General features: G+C 32.8%; 1 protein-coding gene across 1 annotated transcript in view; it reads right to left on the bottom strand.

Moving 5' to 3' along the window:
* The window catches only part of PGAP1 (post-GPI attachment to proteins inositol deacylase 1), a 54593-nt gene that overhangs the window by 17514 nt on the left and 19143 nt on the right, over nt 1-17936 (bottom strand). Inside the window, exons 5-14 of the mRNA XM_016219324.2 lie at nt 16567-16724; nt 13689-13741; nt 12795-12861; nt 10053-10158; nt 9280-9335; nt 7759-7842; nt 6469-6515; nt 6024-6075; nt 4692-4769; nt 1274-1349 (exon numbers count right to left, since the gene is read on the bottom strand). Of these exons, the coding sequence (XP_016074810.2) occupies nt 1274-1349; nt 4692-4769; nt 6024-6075; nt 6469-6515; nt 7759-7842; nt 9280-9335; nt 10053-10158; nt 12795-12861; nt 13689-13741; nt 16567-16724 (777 nt within the window). The remainder of the gene's footprint in view (nt 1-1273; nt 1350-4691; nt 4770-6023; nt 6076-6468; nt 6516-7758; nt 7843-9279; nt 9336-10052; nt 10159-12794; nt 12862-13688; nt 13742-16566; nt 16725-17936) is intronic.

The raw sequence follows: 17936 nt of genomic DNA, 5'->3' as shown, positions 1-17936 counted from the left end.
TATTGTTCCGAGTAATTTTCTACCAAAAAAGGGTAGGGAAGGGATAAAAATCTTAAAGGAAGTTTCCTCTATCAAGTAATATAGATTCTTTTCATGAATGGCATTGAAGAGAACAAGAGCCAACCAAAATTGAGATTCCAATATCCGAAACCAGAAAAACTTAAGCAAAAAAAAAAAAAAGTAACAATAATATTGGATTGTAACCCAATGAACAAAATAAATATGCATGAGTCCATTACTGACATAAATAAAAATTGAAAAAAATAAGTAAATAAATCAGGGAGAAGGGAGAACTTTCCCTTAGGAAGAATTCCAATAAATACAGAATATCAGTGATAACTGCTTCAGACTAGGTGAACCAATGGATACTAAGATTAGTGGGTTATTTTGAAGAAAAACAGGATACTTACTCTCAAAGTATCTCCCCCAAGATATTTATTAATTACAGTAAGTTTACAGTGGAAAAACCTGGCAGACACCACCTTAACCAAGTGACCAAGGTTAACATCACCAGTATTCAGACAGAGTAAGAGCATGTGTCGTCTGATAGGATACATTGAGGAGTGCTTATTACTTCTGTGATATTCTTGCCAAAAATGCATAACCTCGACTGAGAAAGCATTAGACAAATCCAAATTGAGGGATATTCTACAAAATAACTGACCAGTACTCTTCAAAGATATCAAAATTATGAAAGACAAGGAAAGACTGAGGAACTATAAAAGATTAGAGGAGACACGAAAATTAAAAGCAATGTGGGAACCTGGAGAACACAGATAGAAAACCCAATGAAAACCAAATAAATCCTGTAGTTTAGTTAATAGTATTACCCAATTGATGTGTCTCACAGTGATGTTTCTCTCTCTCCTTCTCTCTCTCTTCCCCCACACTTCCCTCTCTCCTTTCCACTTTCTCTAAAAATCAATGGAAAAAATATCCTTGGGTGAGGATTAATAAAAAAAAAAGGCCCAATATTTAGTATGAATTCACATGAGAAAACACATACATACACACACAAACACACACAGCTACCTGCAAACATATGTGATCATGGAGAAACTTCTTTTAAAGCTCACTTCTCAGAAGATGACTGCTGGCCCAGTATTAATAAGAATCAAATTACTGAACCACAGCATATGGTTTCTCTAAGAACTACACTTGAAATACACAATACTCTTGTTACATGGTTCTGCTTTATTGCAATGACTCGCAAAAGAAATCAGTAGTTAAAAATAAAAGCAATTCTTAAGATTTCCAAAATCAAAATACTTACCAAATGAAAAAAGATGAGTTACAGGAAGCTGTATGGATCTTGCCTCTCTTTTAAAGAATTCACAATCTACAACAAACTGAAATTTAAAACATTGATTAGGAAAAAACCAGAAATTTTTAGTAAATTATCTTGATGTTTGAGTGGAAAATAAGTCTTCAGTTTTGGAGACATATTATGTGTCACAATAACTCTGTCTGTACTTAAATGGCAAGCATTCCTCAAGCAGAGGTGCTAAACTAAGAAATTTTGATAAACAAGCTTAATTTAATAAATAAATTATTACTGGGTCATTGCTATAAGAACAGATCTATACAAAGTTTTCTTGTAGTTAATTTTAGGTGTTTCTAGAAGAGTGACATTGAAGAAGGGAGCCAAGCATCAAGAGACAAGGTTAACTCAAGATTAATTAGGGATTTAAATAATACATGTAAATACTTTCATAGTCAGAACAAAAATTTGATTTTGTTACTTTAAAAAAAAACACCCACATTATTAAGTATCTACAGTCTAATTAGACTTAAAAAGGCTTTTGGAGACATACTACCATTCATCTACAGATGGCTGATGTTATTTGTATAAAATTATTTCTGGCTAAACGGTAATTATAATAAATAAAAAAAGGTTTACTATGTATGAAGCAAGAAAAAGAAATGTTATCTCAAAAAAAGTAAACCTAAAATATGACATCTGTAGTATTACAATTTTTTGGTAATGTTTCTTTTCTAATAACATTTTTACAAAGGCGTAAGGAACATGCTCTTGTCTACAGTACTACTTTGATCTACAGGAGCTACAGAAGAAATTAATCTGATGCCTAACTGCAGCTAGAAATTTGTCTGCTGTCTACAGAAAGCAGAAAGCCAGTGGGGTCTATCCTAGGCTTTTCTAATTACACCTTGGATTGTGTTTGAAGCAGTGTTATTGTGTTTGCCTCTTGGGTGAATTTTTTACTATTTTGAAAGTGAAAAACAGAGGACAGAAAATGCTATTAGGCTGTAGTACACACATGGAATTTTTTAAAAATCATGTTAAGGAGATTTGCTTTAATTTTTTCCTCTTACAAGGCAAAGAACACAGATATTTTCATTATAGAAAGCAGCTAATAGAACGTTAGAGAAATCATTTATTAAACAGGATTATTCATTACATTTTTGCAAAGTAATTTTGAGTGAGCCATTGCCTGAGATAGGGAAGGTATTTTAAATTACTTTGTACAGGTATCTAAAATAATACAATTTTTAAATTAAATTTATTGAGGTAACATTGGTTAATAAGGTTATATAGGTTTCAAGTGTACAATTCTATGTATAGTGCACTATGTGCCCACTACCCAAAACCAAATCTTCTTCCACCACCATATATTTAACCCCCTTTTTCCCTTTATTACCCCTCCACCCCCCTTCCCTCTGGTGACCACCACACTGCTCTCCATGTCTGACTTTTTTTTTCATTTGTTGCTTTTAGTTTTATACCCCATATCATGCTAAGTGAAATAAGTCAGATAGAAAAATTTTAAATAATACAATTTTTATTATCACTTAAAAAACTTTGGCCATGCTTTTTATAAAGTAAACCCTTACCCAAGAAAGATATCAAGGGTCTCTCTCTGAAACATCTGAGGTAAATAAAGTTCTAATGGATTTAGTTATTATGTTTTCTGTCATTAAAAAAGATGCAGATTAATTCCACATTTGCATTTTGAAAACCATATTTTCAGCTGACACAAAATTTCTTAAACTCCCAATTTAAAAATACATATCCTTGTGACAGGCTGTAACAGGCATAGAACTGAAAGGCCTAAGTTACCGTCCTAGTGAGATGGTGTGTGCAACAGTAGCATCAGCAGTGGTACTTTTCAAAGAGCATTAGGACATGTTACACATTTATTAGGCTGCTAAGACTTCTTGTTTGTCAAAAGCTAATTAATATCTTGGAATAACCAGGGACGACCTTTCCAAGTTTGAGAAAGATGTCAAATTCACTCAAAACCAACTTACCTGACAGAAAAACCCTTAAAGAGTTTTTAGTATTGAAGATGCTGAATTATCTCTCACTTGAGCTAAGCAAAACAAAACAATGAATCCATTATAAGCTACTTGTGAGACTCAGTCTTTGAGATGACTCCCAACTACATCCCCTTTTCCCTTTCACTTTAAAGTTTTTTAATGATTTTGGCTAAAAATCTCATCAACTTTCTCATTCAAGAAACATTATTTGAACATTTACGTGGAAGTACCTACATGTTGAAGATGCAAAGTAAAATAAAATCTATCTGATCCTTACTCTGAAAGAATTCACAGTATGATGATGGTGATAGAGGCATACATAAATTATAATTCAGTGTAATAAAATCCTCAAAGAGGTTATAAACTAAGTAGCATGGGAGTAAGAAAGAGGTTACTGAAGGAATCTAGAAAAGGGCAAAAGGGAACACTTAGGCTAGATCTTGAAGGATAATTTTGTTGGGTGAAGAAATGTGGAAAGGGGAATAGAAGGTCTTTTACCTCCATCTTCTTTCCCCACTACTTCTCTCAAAAATCACTATCTTTTATTTCTACTTCTACTTCCCTAGTACAAGCCCTCATAACCCCTTATGAGGTGCCTACTCTATTTCTAATCCATCCTATACCTTAAATAGATTCATCTTCCAAAATAGGTCTGATCCCATTATTACTATTGTAAAAAATCTTTCAGTTCCTTACTGACTCCTGAATATTGTTAAGTCCTTAATCTTCCAATCAAAGCCCTCCACAATATGGCAATGAACTACTTTGCTACTATTTAGCATGATGTTACTATTTAGCATCTTGAATGCTGCTAGTACAATAAAGGAACTGAATTTCTAATTTTATTTGATTTTAATTAACTTGAAATGAAATAGACACATATTGGATAGCACAGGTCTAGAATCATTCTACCTATAAAAATCCTAACTATCCTTTAAGGCAATTTAAAAATCATCTCATAATAAAGCCTTTCTTGATTCCACTTTTCATGAATTTGCTATATTCTGATTTGTATCATATATATTTGAGTCCCTCTTTTATTCTCATTCTTCCCCCAGTTTCCAAATATATTTCTCTTCCCCTATCCAAAAGTATGTAGCTTTTTTAGAATAGGGTTAGTTTCTTCCTCATTTGTGTGCCTCCTATAATTCCTGGCATAGACTCTTGCATATAAAGGGGTCTCAATAATTAATAGATTTTGAAAGACTGATGTTCCCACTTGGAATAAAGAGACTTTGGTTTTATTCTGCTTAGTTCAAGTTAGAGTAGGGATCCTACCAGTCTTAGGTGGATCACCAAACTGGCCATTGTTTTAGATAAGCCCTATGCTGAAATAGTAATAAAAAAAATAACAAATATTTAGCATGAGTAGCCCCAAAACATGCTGGTAACAACATTAATCCATTTGTTACCTTACTTCCATGAACAGATGGTACATAAACAACAAGATGAGACAAAGATGGGTAGTCTTGAAGTCTTAATGTCAGAGACTAAAAAAAAAGATTAAAGTAAAAAGCTGATTTTATTTCTTGTTAACAGAGCTTAAAGCATATTAAAAGAAAAATAAATTACAAACACACTGTCTCTTATTTAATAAGTTACAAAAAACATTTCAAACTTTATGTTCAATATTCCATAATGTGCTCATGTTTATATTTTCAGGTCAATAATCCTGCTGAAAGTCAAATTCCTAATAATTATGTAAATATGGACTACCAGAAAGAGTCCCTATATCCCTTGAACTGTATGTATCCCTTCATGTAAAACTAATGACATTTAATATTAAATTTAAATATTTTACATAATTATTTCCAGATTTGATCTTTCTTTTTATAATTTGTTTCAAACAATGTTACAGCATTCTTTCTGTATTTATTTTGGTTAAATATGATGGAAGAATTGGAACTTAATCTCAAATGATTCTGATCTAGCCTAAGTAGTAAAGAGTTGCTGGCTAATGATATATATGAACATCATCCCCTAGAACTTATTCAGTAAATGAGATGAAGACACAGTAAGACTAATAATGTACCTCACCAAAATGAATATCTATTCCCTTCTCAAAATTAAGACCAGATCCTATAGACCATATTTTGAGGAATAAATAGATACGAGACTGGTCTATTTAATGAAAAGCCAAGTCACCAAATACAGTTCTTAAACCCACTTTTTTTCCTGAAAGTATATGTAGGAGTGACAGTAGTTGTATGTTGTTACAATTTGTATGCATTAAGAAATTTCTGCAGATAACTTGATCCATTGTTCTTCAGATGCACCTATGTGGGCAATTCCAGACAGCGGTTCTGAAGCTGAAGAACTGTCTATGAGTGGCCATCTAACAAGCTAATCAGATTTACTTGGCGATGCTTGTTAAACTCCTGGGCTTCACCTCAGCTAACTCGGCAAAGCTACTGCAACAGATATATATCCTAATGTAAGTGAAAGGGCCTTAAACATACCCTCAAACTGAATTTTCAAAATTTATCTAACTCTTGGTATGATGCTATAAGATACAGATTTCATTTTATTTACAACATTAATAGTTTTTCCCTCTAAAAGTTAAAAAAATAGGTTTTTCTCCATTAAATTTCTCCGTTTCTAGGGAAAATATTTCTAAAATGCAGATTAACAAATCTCAAGTCTATTTAATACTTAGATGAATTAATAAAATATCATATTCTAAAATGGCTATAGACTCAAGTACTTTTTCACCTAAATATTAAAATTCTAAAGCCATAGTTTACCTTAATCGTTGGCAGCAGTTCAGCTTTCCATGATAAATCAACCCCTTGCTGGCTATGAAATAAATATGTAAATATAATTAAAGGACAAATATATTAAAGTTTTATAAATTATAAGTAAGCTTCAGAGTCAAAATAAACCATCTACAGAGCTACCAGAGACAGTTCTAATGAAATAAAGTCTAATAAGTCTAATCCAATATATTCTATCCACACAGTCCCTTTTGGAACAAAAAAATTGTTTTCCCTAGCAACCAATTCTTTCAATGTTTGCAAAAATTACTGCTACATTAATTTCCTTTATTTTTCACTTTAAAACCAATACTTTAATTTAGTATATCACCAAAATGAGTTTAAAATGTATGAAGCTATTCTGAACGTGTAATATGTGAGTGTGTTTATGTTGAGAAAAATGAATAATGAAAGGCCATAGATTCAAAAGACTTACCACATAGAAGTGCTGTTTATGCAGCCAAAAATCCAACTATTTGTATCCTGTTAATCAATAACACAAATAAAGCACACTAAGTAGTGGAGAAAATAATTATGTAAAATAGGCATCTTCACAATATTTTACTGTTATATGATAGGGTCAGTAGGCACAATGAAAACATAAAATAGTAACTTATTATTTAGGAATGTGTCCAAGATGTTCTAAAAGTCAAATAGGTCCGGGGTAGGCAAAGAAGTCTATAGTCAACAAGACAGGTAAGCAAGTAACCTGGAGTAGCAATATGAGGAAGAGTAACCTGATAGGCATCTCTCCATGGCACATTACCAAGCATTTCTAATTTTTGAACTTACATTTTAAGTTTGGCAATGTCCATAGTTTAATTAAGTAGTTACATAGTAAGTAACCTACATTTTAACAAAAATAGAGAAATGAACAACTAGAGGTGGGCTTTTACACAAACAAAAAAATCCACAGTCAAGTAATTAAAAGTAACAATTAATCTAAGTACAGCCTTTTAGTTTATCATTTGAGTTCTTATCTGACTACCAGGCAGATAACTTCTAAGCAGCTGAGAAGGTTTTGGATTGAAATACAATCCAAGACTGAAGCCAATTACTACTTTATCAGCGTATCACGGAAATACTGCAGAGATGGTTGTGATGTTTTAACAATATTATGTATTTAGCTTCAGTCATTTAAGAGAAGTATGACCTAAGATCACTCTAGCTTTTAAGGAAATAGTAAGAGCAATGCTCCAAGACCTGATGATCCAACTGCTGAAATCCTACCAGGGCATAAGAAGATGAGAAACATTGCTCAGATGGCCACATAATTCTTCCTTAGTATACACATAGGTCAATAAAAATTAAAAAAATCAGTCCTTTCATCACACTAATATTTATAGTTTACAAAGTCCAGTCCAGGGCCAAGGAAGAGGGTAAATCAGGCAGACATGGTCTTTGCTCTCATGAAACTTAAATAAAAATTTCAGACATTTTTCAAGAATACAGAAAAGAAAGCTGAAAGGAAACAAACAAAAAACAATACGGTATTTCTCTGCTCTCCATTGCTGGCAAAATACCTGTGTGACTTCTGTATCAGCTACCCAAGCGTCTCAGAACAGTAATGTGACATTATAAAGGAAGGCAACAAAACATCTGCATGATCTAGACAAAGAAAACCTAACAGCCTCTCAACATCCAGCCCTCTTTTATACTAAATACTAAATTGGAAAAATGAACAGATAGCCTTTTAAATTTACATAAAATGTACCAATCATCTTACCAGCATGGTGCTCTGACAATAGGCATGAGTGTGGATTTTTCTATGATTTGCAAGAGGAAATGTAAAATATATTTTATCAGATTCCTAAAAAAAAAAAAAAAAAAGGAAAATCACAATAAAACTATCATAAGGATGGGTAATTTCATTATACAAAAATCCAGGTAAGGTAGTCAGTAATTATTCTATCATTCCTGGTGTTGTTGAGAACCAATATTCTAGGAGTGGGAAGAAGAGACAGATGTAAGGTACAAAGAAGAAGAGAGATCAGGTACAAACCCTATAGTCCTAAAATCTGTCTTAAAAGTATCAGTATGAATGCATGTTTTTTTGGTTTGGTTTTTGGCCTTATGATCAAGATAAAATACCGTTCTTAGCTCTGTCCACTGAAAAGGCCTAGAAATGCTAACCCACTAGCTGCAAACATATCTAGTGCCCTGATTATGGATTTTAGGTGCTATTTCCCAAATATTGGAAGACTTCCTTAGAGAATAAAGCTGATTCAAGGTCTGGGACAAGGGATATACAAAATGAGCTGAAATATCTTCTCATACTAGATAGTGAGAAAACTAGCAAAGACAACTAAAGAGCAGCTATATCAAAACATTCTGGAGCCTAACTTGAAATGGCGTACACTAGTCAAAGATAGAACACTTTTAATATCAATTTTAGTATAAAGATAGAACAATTTTAATATTTTAGTTCAGATAGAAAGACAAATATGCTTAGATACACGAGTTCATAATAATATTAAGGAGGAAAAAATTCCAAAATCTCTTATGGTCACTAATGGAAGATGTTTGTGAACCGACTCACTATTCTGAAAACCAGTAAATATAAGATCCAAAGATCCAAGTAATTGACATTTTTTTCCTTTATGGTTTATTCCATTTTTGATCAATTTACTAAATCAGTTTTTCTATATAGTGTTCCAGTTAATAAAAGAAGAAGAAATAATCAAATTAGAGTATCATCATTTTTGCATCCCCCTAAATGAACTGATACTAGGCATGATTCCTCAATAACTGTAAACATCACAAAAAGTGAGACAATCTAGCAAAAGCAAAAACCTGAATCTGACTGAGTATCTAGATTCAAATACTATGTCACAGCAAAAGAGTAGGCAAAGGAATAAGTTGAATGGCACTATAGGGATGCAATCAGAAAATCAAGACTGTGAAACTATAGGACAAATGACTTGTTTTCATCAAGAAATAAACTGCAAGGGAAAAAAGGTGGTTAAGTAAGTATTAGAGATTAAAAGAATAAGACACATCTCAACAATTACGTGGACCTTGTTTGTCCTGATTTAAACAAATTGAAAAACAAAGAAATAAAAAATTTGACAGTTATAAAACTGGAAAACCGAACACCAAGTAGGTATTTATTATTATGGAATTATTATTAAATTGTTTTAATGTGGCAAAATGATATGTGGTTATCTTTTTCAAAGAGACTTTAACATTTAAAGATAAATACTAATTTTTTTTAAAGTAAAAGAAAATCTACTGGTGGTATACTTACATTGTAAGCCATATAGGTCCACTTTGACACTTTCACTGGAACCCACAGAGATGTCACTAAGGTAAAGGAAATTAATTTGTTTAGCTTGTTTTTTTTTTTTTTTTATATGAAATAATTTCTTTTATTAAATACTGGTGAAATATTTCTCAATCATAAAAGGATTTGAGAAAGAAGTGGTTCCCTGAACAATGGCTATTTTAAATTAGAAAATCTAGTGAGATATTCTCTATATGCTCATTACCAACTAGCATCCACATCAAATAAAACATTTTAAATCTACTTGGTGTCTTTAACTCTAAGGAAGTATCAACAGAAGTCAACATTTCATTTTCCAAACAAGACAAGTAATTAAGTACAGTATGACAGGTATTATATATAAAAGCAAAATTTACCAGCTAAAGATATGCTTCTAATCAAAAGAAGATCTAAGAATGACTGATGCTGAGAAACTCAGTTAATAATAATATAGCACTTATTTTATGTGACTCAGGAGAATAGAGAACATTTAACTGTATCTTAAAATTTTTCTACTTGTTATGTTATTTTCAGGACAAATTTTTTTACCAGCAACATCTTACAAATTGCTTTCCTACTTTTTCCCTTCCTTAACCAAGAACCTCATAAGAAACCATCTTAGAGATATTAATAAGATATAACAGAATTACACTACCTGAAGTATCACAATTTCAAAGACTTTGTCTGCTAATAACAAATTTACCTAAAAATAATAATTAAAACTCTACTTAAAATTAAAACAGGTAAATACCACAAACCTGTTAAGTCAGAAATTATTGCTGGCTTTTCCTCAAAGTGTTTTGCTGGGTGTCTTATAAAGTGGTGATTCAAAACCGACAATTTCTTCTTGGGATTTTGAGTTATCTAGAAAGAACATTGATACATTCTGTATCCTTTCATATCCTTGTGATAATTCAATGAAACTTTGTTTCAAGTAATAATGATAAGAGCCAACAGTTACTTACTATTATTCTAAGGTATTATTCTAAGTGCTTAACATGTTACTAACTCATTTAATCATCATAAGAACTCATAAGAACTCTAGGAGATAATAATCTTTTTATCTGTATTTTAAACATGAAAAACTAAATCACAGAGAAATTAAGGACCAATATTCAAACACAGGCAGTCTGGCTCCAGAGCCCACGCTTTTAATCATCATGCAATAGTGCCTCTCAAACAACAGTTGAGAATATATAAACATATACAGAACCAGAAGAAGACTTAAGTGATCCTCCAGTCTAGTGATTCCTACACACTAGTTTCCAAAATCAGACCAGTGCCAATCTCACAACAAAGAAATTAAAACTGTGACTAGAGAAAATACAATTGTTCTCCCTTGGAAATAAATTCCTTTTTACTCTGTTCTACTTACTTCCCCTGCATCAAAATGTCATATCTTTCATGAAATGAAAATGCAAGCAGACAACAGGATTTTTCTGTTGTCTGTTTTAAAATATTCCAGGAGAATGTCTTGCCCTATTTAGAGCAAGTATCTGACTCCTTGTTGCTTTGGTATATAGGTTGGGGGACAGCCCTACAAAAAATTGAAGATTGTTATGTGCTTCATCCAAATAAAACATTTCTTCTATAGATTAAACAATTTCAAAAACATCAATTATTTTTCATAGAACTGTTCCAGATCCCTCTCCACTCTGCCTGTCTTCCTTCCCTGGATAAACTCAAGTTTGTTCATGTACCCTCACAAAACGTGATATACAAAACAGAATATAATTCTCTAGCTATTGTGTGACTAGAGTGGAAGAAAGTGGAATTTAGCATCACTGATGGAAATACTATACTTCAATAGATTCAGGCTAATACAAAATTAGTTTTGATTTTTTAAAAAGCAGCCACATGTGACTGCAATCAATTAAAAGCCATAGGTCTTTCAACCAAAATTTCAGTTAGGTCAGACTCTCCCATCTTTATTCACTCCCTAGAGAATCCATCCACTCACAAGTTTTCAGCTTTGATGTTTATGCTGATAACCGTCAAAAATCACACTCTAATTCTGAATCCTCAGTACATGTTTGGAAATGATTATGATTTGAGTTATAGATTCCCTGTATATATGCTTGCTTTTCCTTCTAGACTATATACTTCTTGAGCAGGAATCATATCCTAGCATTTTATTGTCTAACATTTAGTCCAGTCCATTATATATAGTGAGTTTGTGAAACAGAATTTGGTTTCATAATATTTTGATTCTTAGCAGTATTAGTTATCAAAAATTTCTCATTTGTCCCTTAAAATGTGTCTGTAAAATACTTATCCTTTCAGAATCATAACTTATTACTCACTAGTATTAGAGTTTTTTCATCTTAGGATTTAATGGAAAACAAGATTTATTAAAATTATTTTTATGTACAATTTTTTAAGAATATACCTGTTTGAGATACTCCTGTTCCTCACTGGTTGAAATGTTTTTTTCTCTAAACCTACCAAATGTCATTTCAGAAATAAACTGGTCTTGCCATTTTAATTGATTCTATTATTGTATCTAGTTGCATTCTCTCAGGCTAAAATTGTTTGCCATAGTTAAGAGATGAAAGAGTAATATGACATTGTATAAAGGACACTATGATTTCCAGGTGTCCTGCTAATTGAACAACTTATAAAATCATTAGTTTGGAGGGTTTATATGTGAAATCTCATTACAGAAAAGGTTCCACTTCTAGAAGTACATAATTTAAGTTCTGATGAGTTTGGGTTATTTATTTATTTATTTAAATATATCTTTATTGATTTCAGAGAGAGGAAAGAAGAGGGAGAGAGGGAGACAGAAACATCAATGATGAGAGAGTCACTGATCGAGCCCACAACCCAGGCATGTGCCCTGACTGGGAATCAAACCCCGATTGCCTGGATCCTAGGTCGACGCTCAACCGCTGAGCCATGCCCGGCCGGGTGAGTTTGGGTTATTTAATAAATGATAGATCATGAGATCTATAATATATTACTAAGAAAAAATGATAAAATATCTTATAATAAGTATTTCCCTTAATTAAATCAGGCTAAAAGAATATAAAAAACATTTTAAACAGTAAAGGGAAAGAACTGGGGGAAGATTTAAGGAATGTTTTCACTTTTTCATTTTCATTGCATTCCTTTTTAAAAAATTTTTATTGAATTTATTGGGATGACATTGGTTAATAAAATTATATAGGTTTCAGGTGTATAATTCTATAATACATCATCTATATATTGTATTGTTTGTTCACCCCCTAAAGTCAAGTCTCCTTCTATCATCATTTATCCCCCTCTTCACTCTTTTCTATCTCCCTCACCTCCCCTTTCCCTTCATTGCATTGTATTCATTATTAATAGTGGTCAAAATATTATCAGATAAAAATAAAGATATTTCCATTTTGAAAGTAATTATAGTCAACATAAGGTGTAGGCTTCTAGTTACATCAAAGTAAAAAATGTAGCAATTCCACCACTGCTGCAACAAAGCTCTTACTTTACTGAAATAATTTTAATTTAAAAATACATACTTGTTTAGTGTCAGCATCAATAAGATCAAAGAATGCTCGAATTGTAGTCAATTGCAATTGTTTACACCTAAAGAATAAAATGTGTCACAAGTGAAACTTTCTTTAAAAATATACTTTTGATACGAACACACACAATTCTATTATTTAATCAAAAATCTGAGTTTCCTTTAATGGTGTAAACTCTAAAATTATTTAGGAAATCATTATTATTAATCATATATCTTAAAGTTGAAACATATAAAAATAAAGCAAATTAAATCTTCCTGGATGTTTGACAGCTGAATTGTTGGGATCCCTCTATCTTCCCTAAATTTCCTCATCTCCCCCAACTACAGATGTACTCTACCCTATCTTTGTATGCCTGAACTGTGTGGTTCTTGCAGAGCCAAAGGAAGGTGAAAAAGAATCTTTAAACCAAAACACAGAGGGATAAGATCCTAGGGTCCATGTATTTCTTGACCCATATTTAGTCTATTTCTTTACTTATGTTAAGGGCAAATTTAATTCCGACTTGGCTTTCCATGTGCTACTCTAGAATAACCAATGCTACATCAATCAAGTCCCTGAGTCTGGTAGTTGACTGGTCAAGAGCTCAAAAGTCCCACAACAAGTGCCTTTGATTCTGCCCAACTTATGACAAACTAAAATTTCGATATTTGACACTAGCTTCATTTGAGACTGATGCTACTGGTTCTGAGATGATTTCATAGGTTGTCAAGGGAATCCTGGTTATACTGAGACAAGAACCAAGTTTAGAGTTCTAAGCCTCTAAATTAATCTGTCTTCCAAATCCTTATTCATGAATAAAGCTCTAAGAGTGTTAACAAACCAATCAATGCACTGATGAGAAAAGGGGACCACCACAAATCATCAAAATAAATTACGTTAACATACCACACAATGGAGAGGTGGTCTGTTGAGACCCAGGTCTTAGGCACTGCTGAACTCTAAAAGGAAAGAAACAAAAGTCAAACTTAAGAAAAGTGCATGCTATTCTCCAAAAGGCTTGAAATTCTTATAAGCTAATATTTAGGAACATGTAGCATGAGTTTCACTCTTTTATGATGCATTGACTTTGTAAAATGATGAATTCTTATAAAAGGTGATCCAAAATATTAAGACATTTCCTGCATAAAATAATTCTGTCATTACTGCTTAGTCACACTTATATTACCCTTTAAAAATTATTAAAGCATCCAGGTTACTTCCTGAGTTTAATGACTATTACTTTAACAAGAGGCTGAGTTTATAATTCTTTAATAAATCATAGGTTATGGATAAATTACAAGAGATATTTTAGTAATTTTAGTTCTGACTAGATTACCACTTGATAAATTGTAAGATGTTACTTCTTAATCAGGGTGTGCCTGAGAAATACCTAAGCCTGGAGAGATTTTCCAAAAGACATATGCCTGATCACGGTTCCCAAGCAATCAAATCAGACTCTTACAAGTGGGGTCCAGGCTTATTTATTTTGCAAAAATTCACTAGATGACTGGTATATATACTACTGGTTAGAGACACAAAGACAAAGGCTCTTAAAATTGTAACTATTTGCAGAAGGCTTCCTAACAATGACATAACATCCTTCAGTCAGGTTGTAAAGTGGGAGGAACCTATAGCTTACTTTTTGAATTTATAAACAAATACCTTATTTAGGAATTACTCCTGGCAGCTTACTGAAAAAGTAAAGACAAGCAGAGTTCACTGTGGTTCTAAGATTATATCAGATGCTCAGTAGAGTAAGAACTCACAGTAGATAGCACTTACCATTACCAAGAACATAGAACAGTTTACTTTCATTCAGGCTAATAAACGCATCAGTGCTAGAGTTGAAAAAGGGAAAGGCAACACAAATAATGAAGGTAGTTGTTCATGATCTTTGGTGAAAACTTCTGAATGTCTACCAAAATCCATTCTTGCCTTCTTGCACAGTTGGCTAGACTGTATCTCTTGGCCTCTCTTACTTTAAGATGTGACTAATTTTTCTCTAATAGTATGTGAACAGGAGTGATGTATGCCATTTTCAGACCTGGCTGCTCCTCTTCCCCCTTCCCATGGGTTGAAATGGTGATGATTAGAGCCACCTCAAAAGTAAAACATTCAAGAAGAGGGTGCCTACTGTCAGCATAGGTCCCTTATGAGACTGATGCTATTGGTTCTGAAAACCACCCACCAACTTCAATACACAACCACGGCAATTATATGAGTAAAATGTAAACCTCTATTATGTTTAAGTGCTTTACTTGCATGAGTCTATATAACAACAGTTTAGCCTCCCTACTAATACAGCTGTGCTATCTCTAACTTAAGCAATTTTTCTAGTCCCAATGGATGTAAATGTCATTTAACTGTTCTTGAGATAATCATTAAAAAAATGTTAGTTCTTAATAATAGTTTTCTTTAAAGTGAGCATACTTTAAAATATGAAAGACCCTAGACTATTTGGGGGCTAAAAAACTAAATAAAACTCAGATTATAAAATAATCAGCTTTGAGAAAATTTCATAAGAGGTAAAATATTTTCATTGGTTACAGAAATACAAGCTGCCTTACACACACATGGTTGAAAAGACAAAAGTTCTTTAAAAAATAAGCTGCAGGATATGGTATCAATACAGCATCATGCTCCAGACCAAGTCTAGGAAATAAGTTATATCATATGACTAAATAAAACATCTGTGTTTTAGAGTTGACATTTAATGTTTTGAGGACTTCCAGCAAGTATCTGCCTAAAACATTCAACGCCAAATAAGATTCATACCGACAATGAGGTTTGAGAGATTTACCAATTTTGTTCCTAAGCTACTATGGCTATACCACAACTCCAGTTATAAGAAAATGGTGGGTAATAGCAGATTAGTTTAATAATTCTTGTTCTATGTATGGCAGGCATTCAGTAAATACCTACTTAATGAATGAACAGCAATCTAAGGTGGGGCAACAGATGAGCTGAGCAAAGGAGTATCTATGAAGGGCAACCATGAAATAAAGCATTAGCTCCTAAAAAACAAAAGGAACTATGGATTTTTTAAGAAATTAAGTTACATTTGAAGATGATGTGAATATTGAGCTTATAAAGTTAAGATCTTAACTGAAGACTTCAAGGTTAAAAATGCAAGAAATAATATAAGTCCAAAAAGGAAACTTGAACTCATTTTACAGGGTCTATGTATCCAGTTAAAGACCAAATATTTGATGTCATTGCAGGGAAGAATAATTAGCAAATTAATTAATCAGGGTTCTGTTTATACTATCAAAGCTAATTTTTTAATTTTAGAATTGGTAAAACCTCATTCAAGTTTAGCAATCAAAAATGGTGTGTTTGCTATTTCACTACTATTGTATACAGCATAGCACTCAGATGTAACAAGAGGCCCTCGGACTTCAGTCCACACTTTCTTATACTTACAATTCTAATCAATGGACAGGCACTTATTTTGAATAAGAAACAATTATTTCTCATAAATAAGAGTTATTTTCACAAAGTCTTTAAGATCCTTTTAACCTTCTATGGACATAGGCATCCATGCCTCTGCCTTCCCAATATAGCATATTCATTCATTCATATTCTGTCTTTCTCTACCTCTTTCTCTCTCTCTCTCTCTCTCTCTCACACACACACACACACACACACACACACACACACGTGCGCGCACAAGCACAATACTACACTCAGCAGTCATTTCCAAGCACCTACATATTACTTCTCCTTTCACGCCCCACTGTGTTCATCATGTTACTACTTCAGTAAATTCTTTAAAAAAGATTACCACAACAGATAAGGCACTGGTATGATGGCTTAGTTTTGGCAGAAAAGTCAGTCCTGAACGAACTTGGTAATCCCGGAATCCTCCAGCTACAGAAAGCATGGTTAAATTTATGTGTCTAGCATTCAAAATCCAATAGTTGTTTACGGTCATATAAAAATCTGGTAGAAAATAAAAAAGACACATTAAAAATTAGTGGTCATTCCCTGCAACAATAAGCTATCTATAATATTAATATTAAACTGAATTTCTAATCCATCTAAATTATCTATGAACAATGTTATTCACATTCTTCTATTTTAAAACAGTATCTTTACACAAATTCTGCTTTTCCCATTAAATAAGGTAACAGGTACTAAGAGTTACTAATGGTATCAATAATGAAAAAAGATACCCAAATATTTTAGCTTGACAAATTGATATACAAATAAGTCCCTACATTCCACAAGGATACTACTTGTTCATGAGCCACACAATATAGCAAGAAGAAATAAACCTAAAATTCTTCTAAAGATAAGAGTTTACTATGCTAAAGAGTTGCAGATCTTCCTAATCAGGCAGTGTCCCTGTTTATACTCTCACCTGAAGCCAACCACCACCTCACAAAATACTACGTAAATTCTTAAAATAAAATCTATCAGGACAATGACATTCACATTAGTCTTAGAACTATGCAGCTATGGAAAAATCTGAGGATTAAGGTTCTATCCCTTTAGTGCAATAAGCAGTTCAAAGGGAAGAACTTGCAGACAATTTTTCCACTTTTCTTACGAACAGTGAGAAAACTTTAGTATCAAAATTTGAGGTCAGAGCAGGGGAGTTCTCATTGCCTCTTCTGATGATCAAAACGTAATGCATTTTTATACTGGTATTTGACCCCATTGAGGGCTTCAAGTATTTTGGAACAGAATACAGCTCCCATCAAAGATCTCAGCAATATTTACTTGGGTTAAAGTGCAGAGCCCAATGCAGGGCTTCCTTCCTCTAGCTGGGGGCAGTATTTCCACCAATTATACACAGAATCTACTTCTAGAGGTCATATGAGTCTCCTAAAAACCTAAAATGTACCACCCCTTGAATTTTTGTGTTTACATTCCAATTCTGTCTTAATGCAATAAAAAATAAATATAGAATAAGTGGGAAAGGAGCCTGCTCATCACAGTAAAAACACCTTGATCCTAAGAATCAGTTTCAGCCTGAGCTTTTTAGAGACAGACCATCACAATCCTCCAAAACGATAAAACCCTGACTCTCTTGAAAGTTTTCTTCAAACAACTTTTTAAATGTGCTTTGAGTAATTCCAATTTAACCTACATGGCTCCTCTACATATAAAATGCAGTAAGAGAAACAGTTCCCAATTACGTTGACAAAT

This window comes from Miniopterus natalensis, chromosome 8 (genome assembly GCF_054644295.1).
Source record: "Miniopterus natalensis isolate mMinNat1 chromosome 8, mMinNat1.hap1, whole genome shotgun sequence".
In the NCBI taxonomy this organism is placed as follows: Eukaryota; Metazoa; Chordata; class Mammalia; order Chiroptera; family Miniopteridae; genus Miniopterus; species Miniopterus natalensis.
The sequence above is the reverse complement of the archived record's forward strand: the minus strand, read 5'-3'. Positions and strand labels throughout refer to the sequence as shown.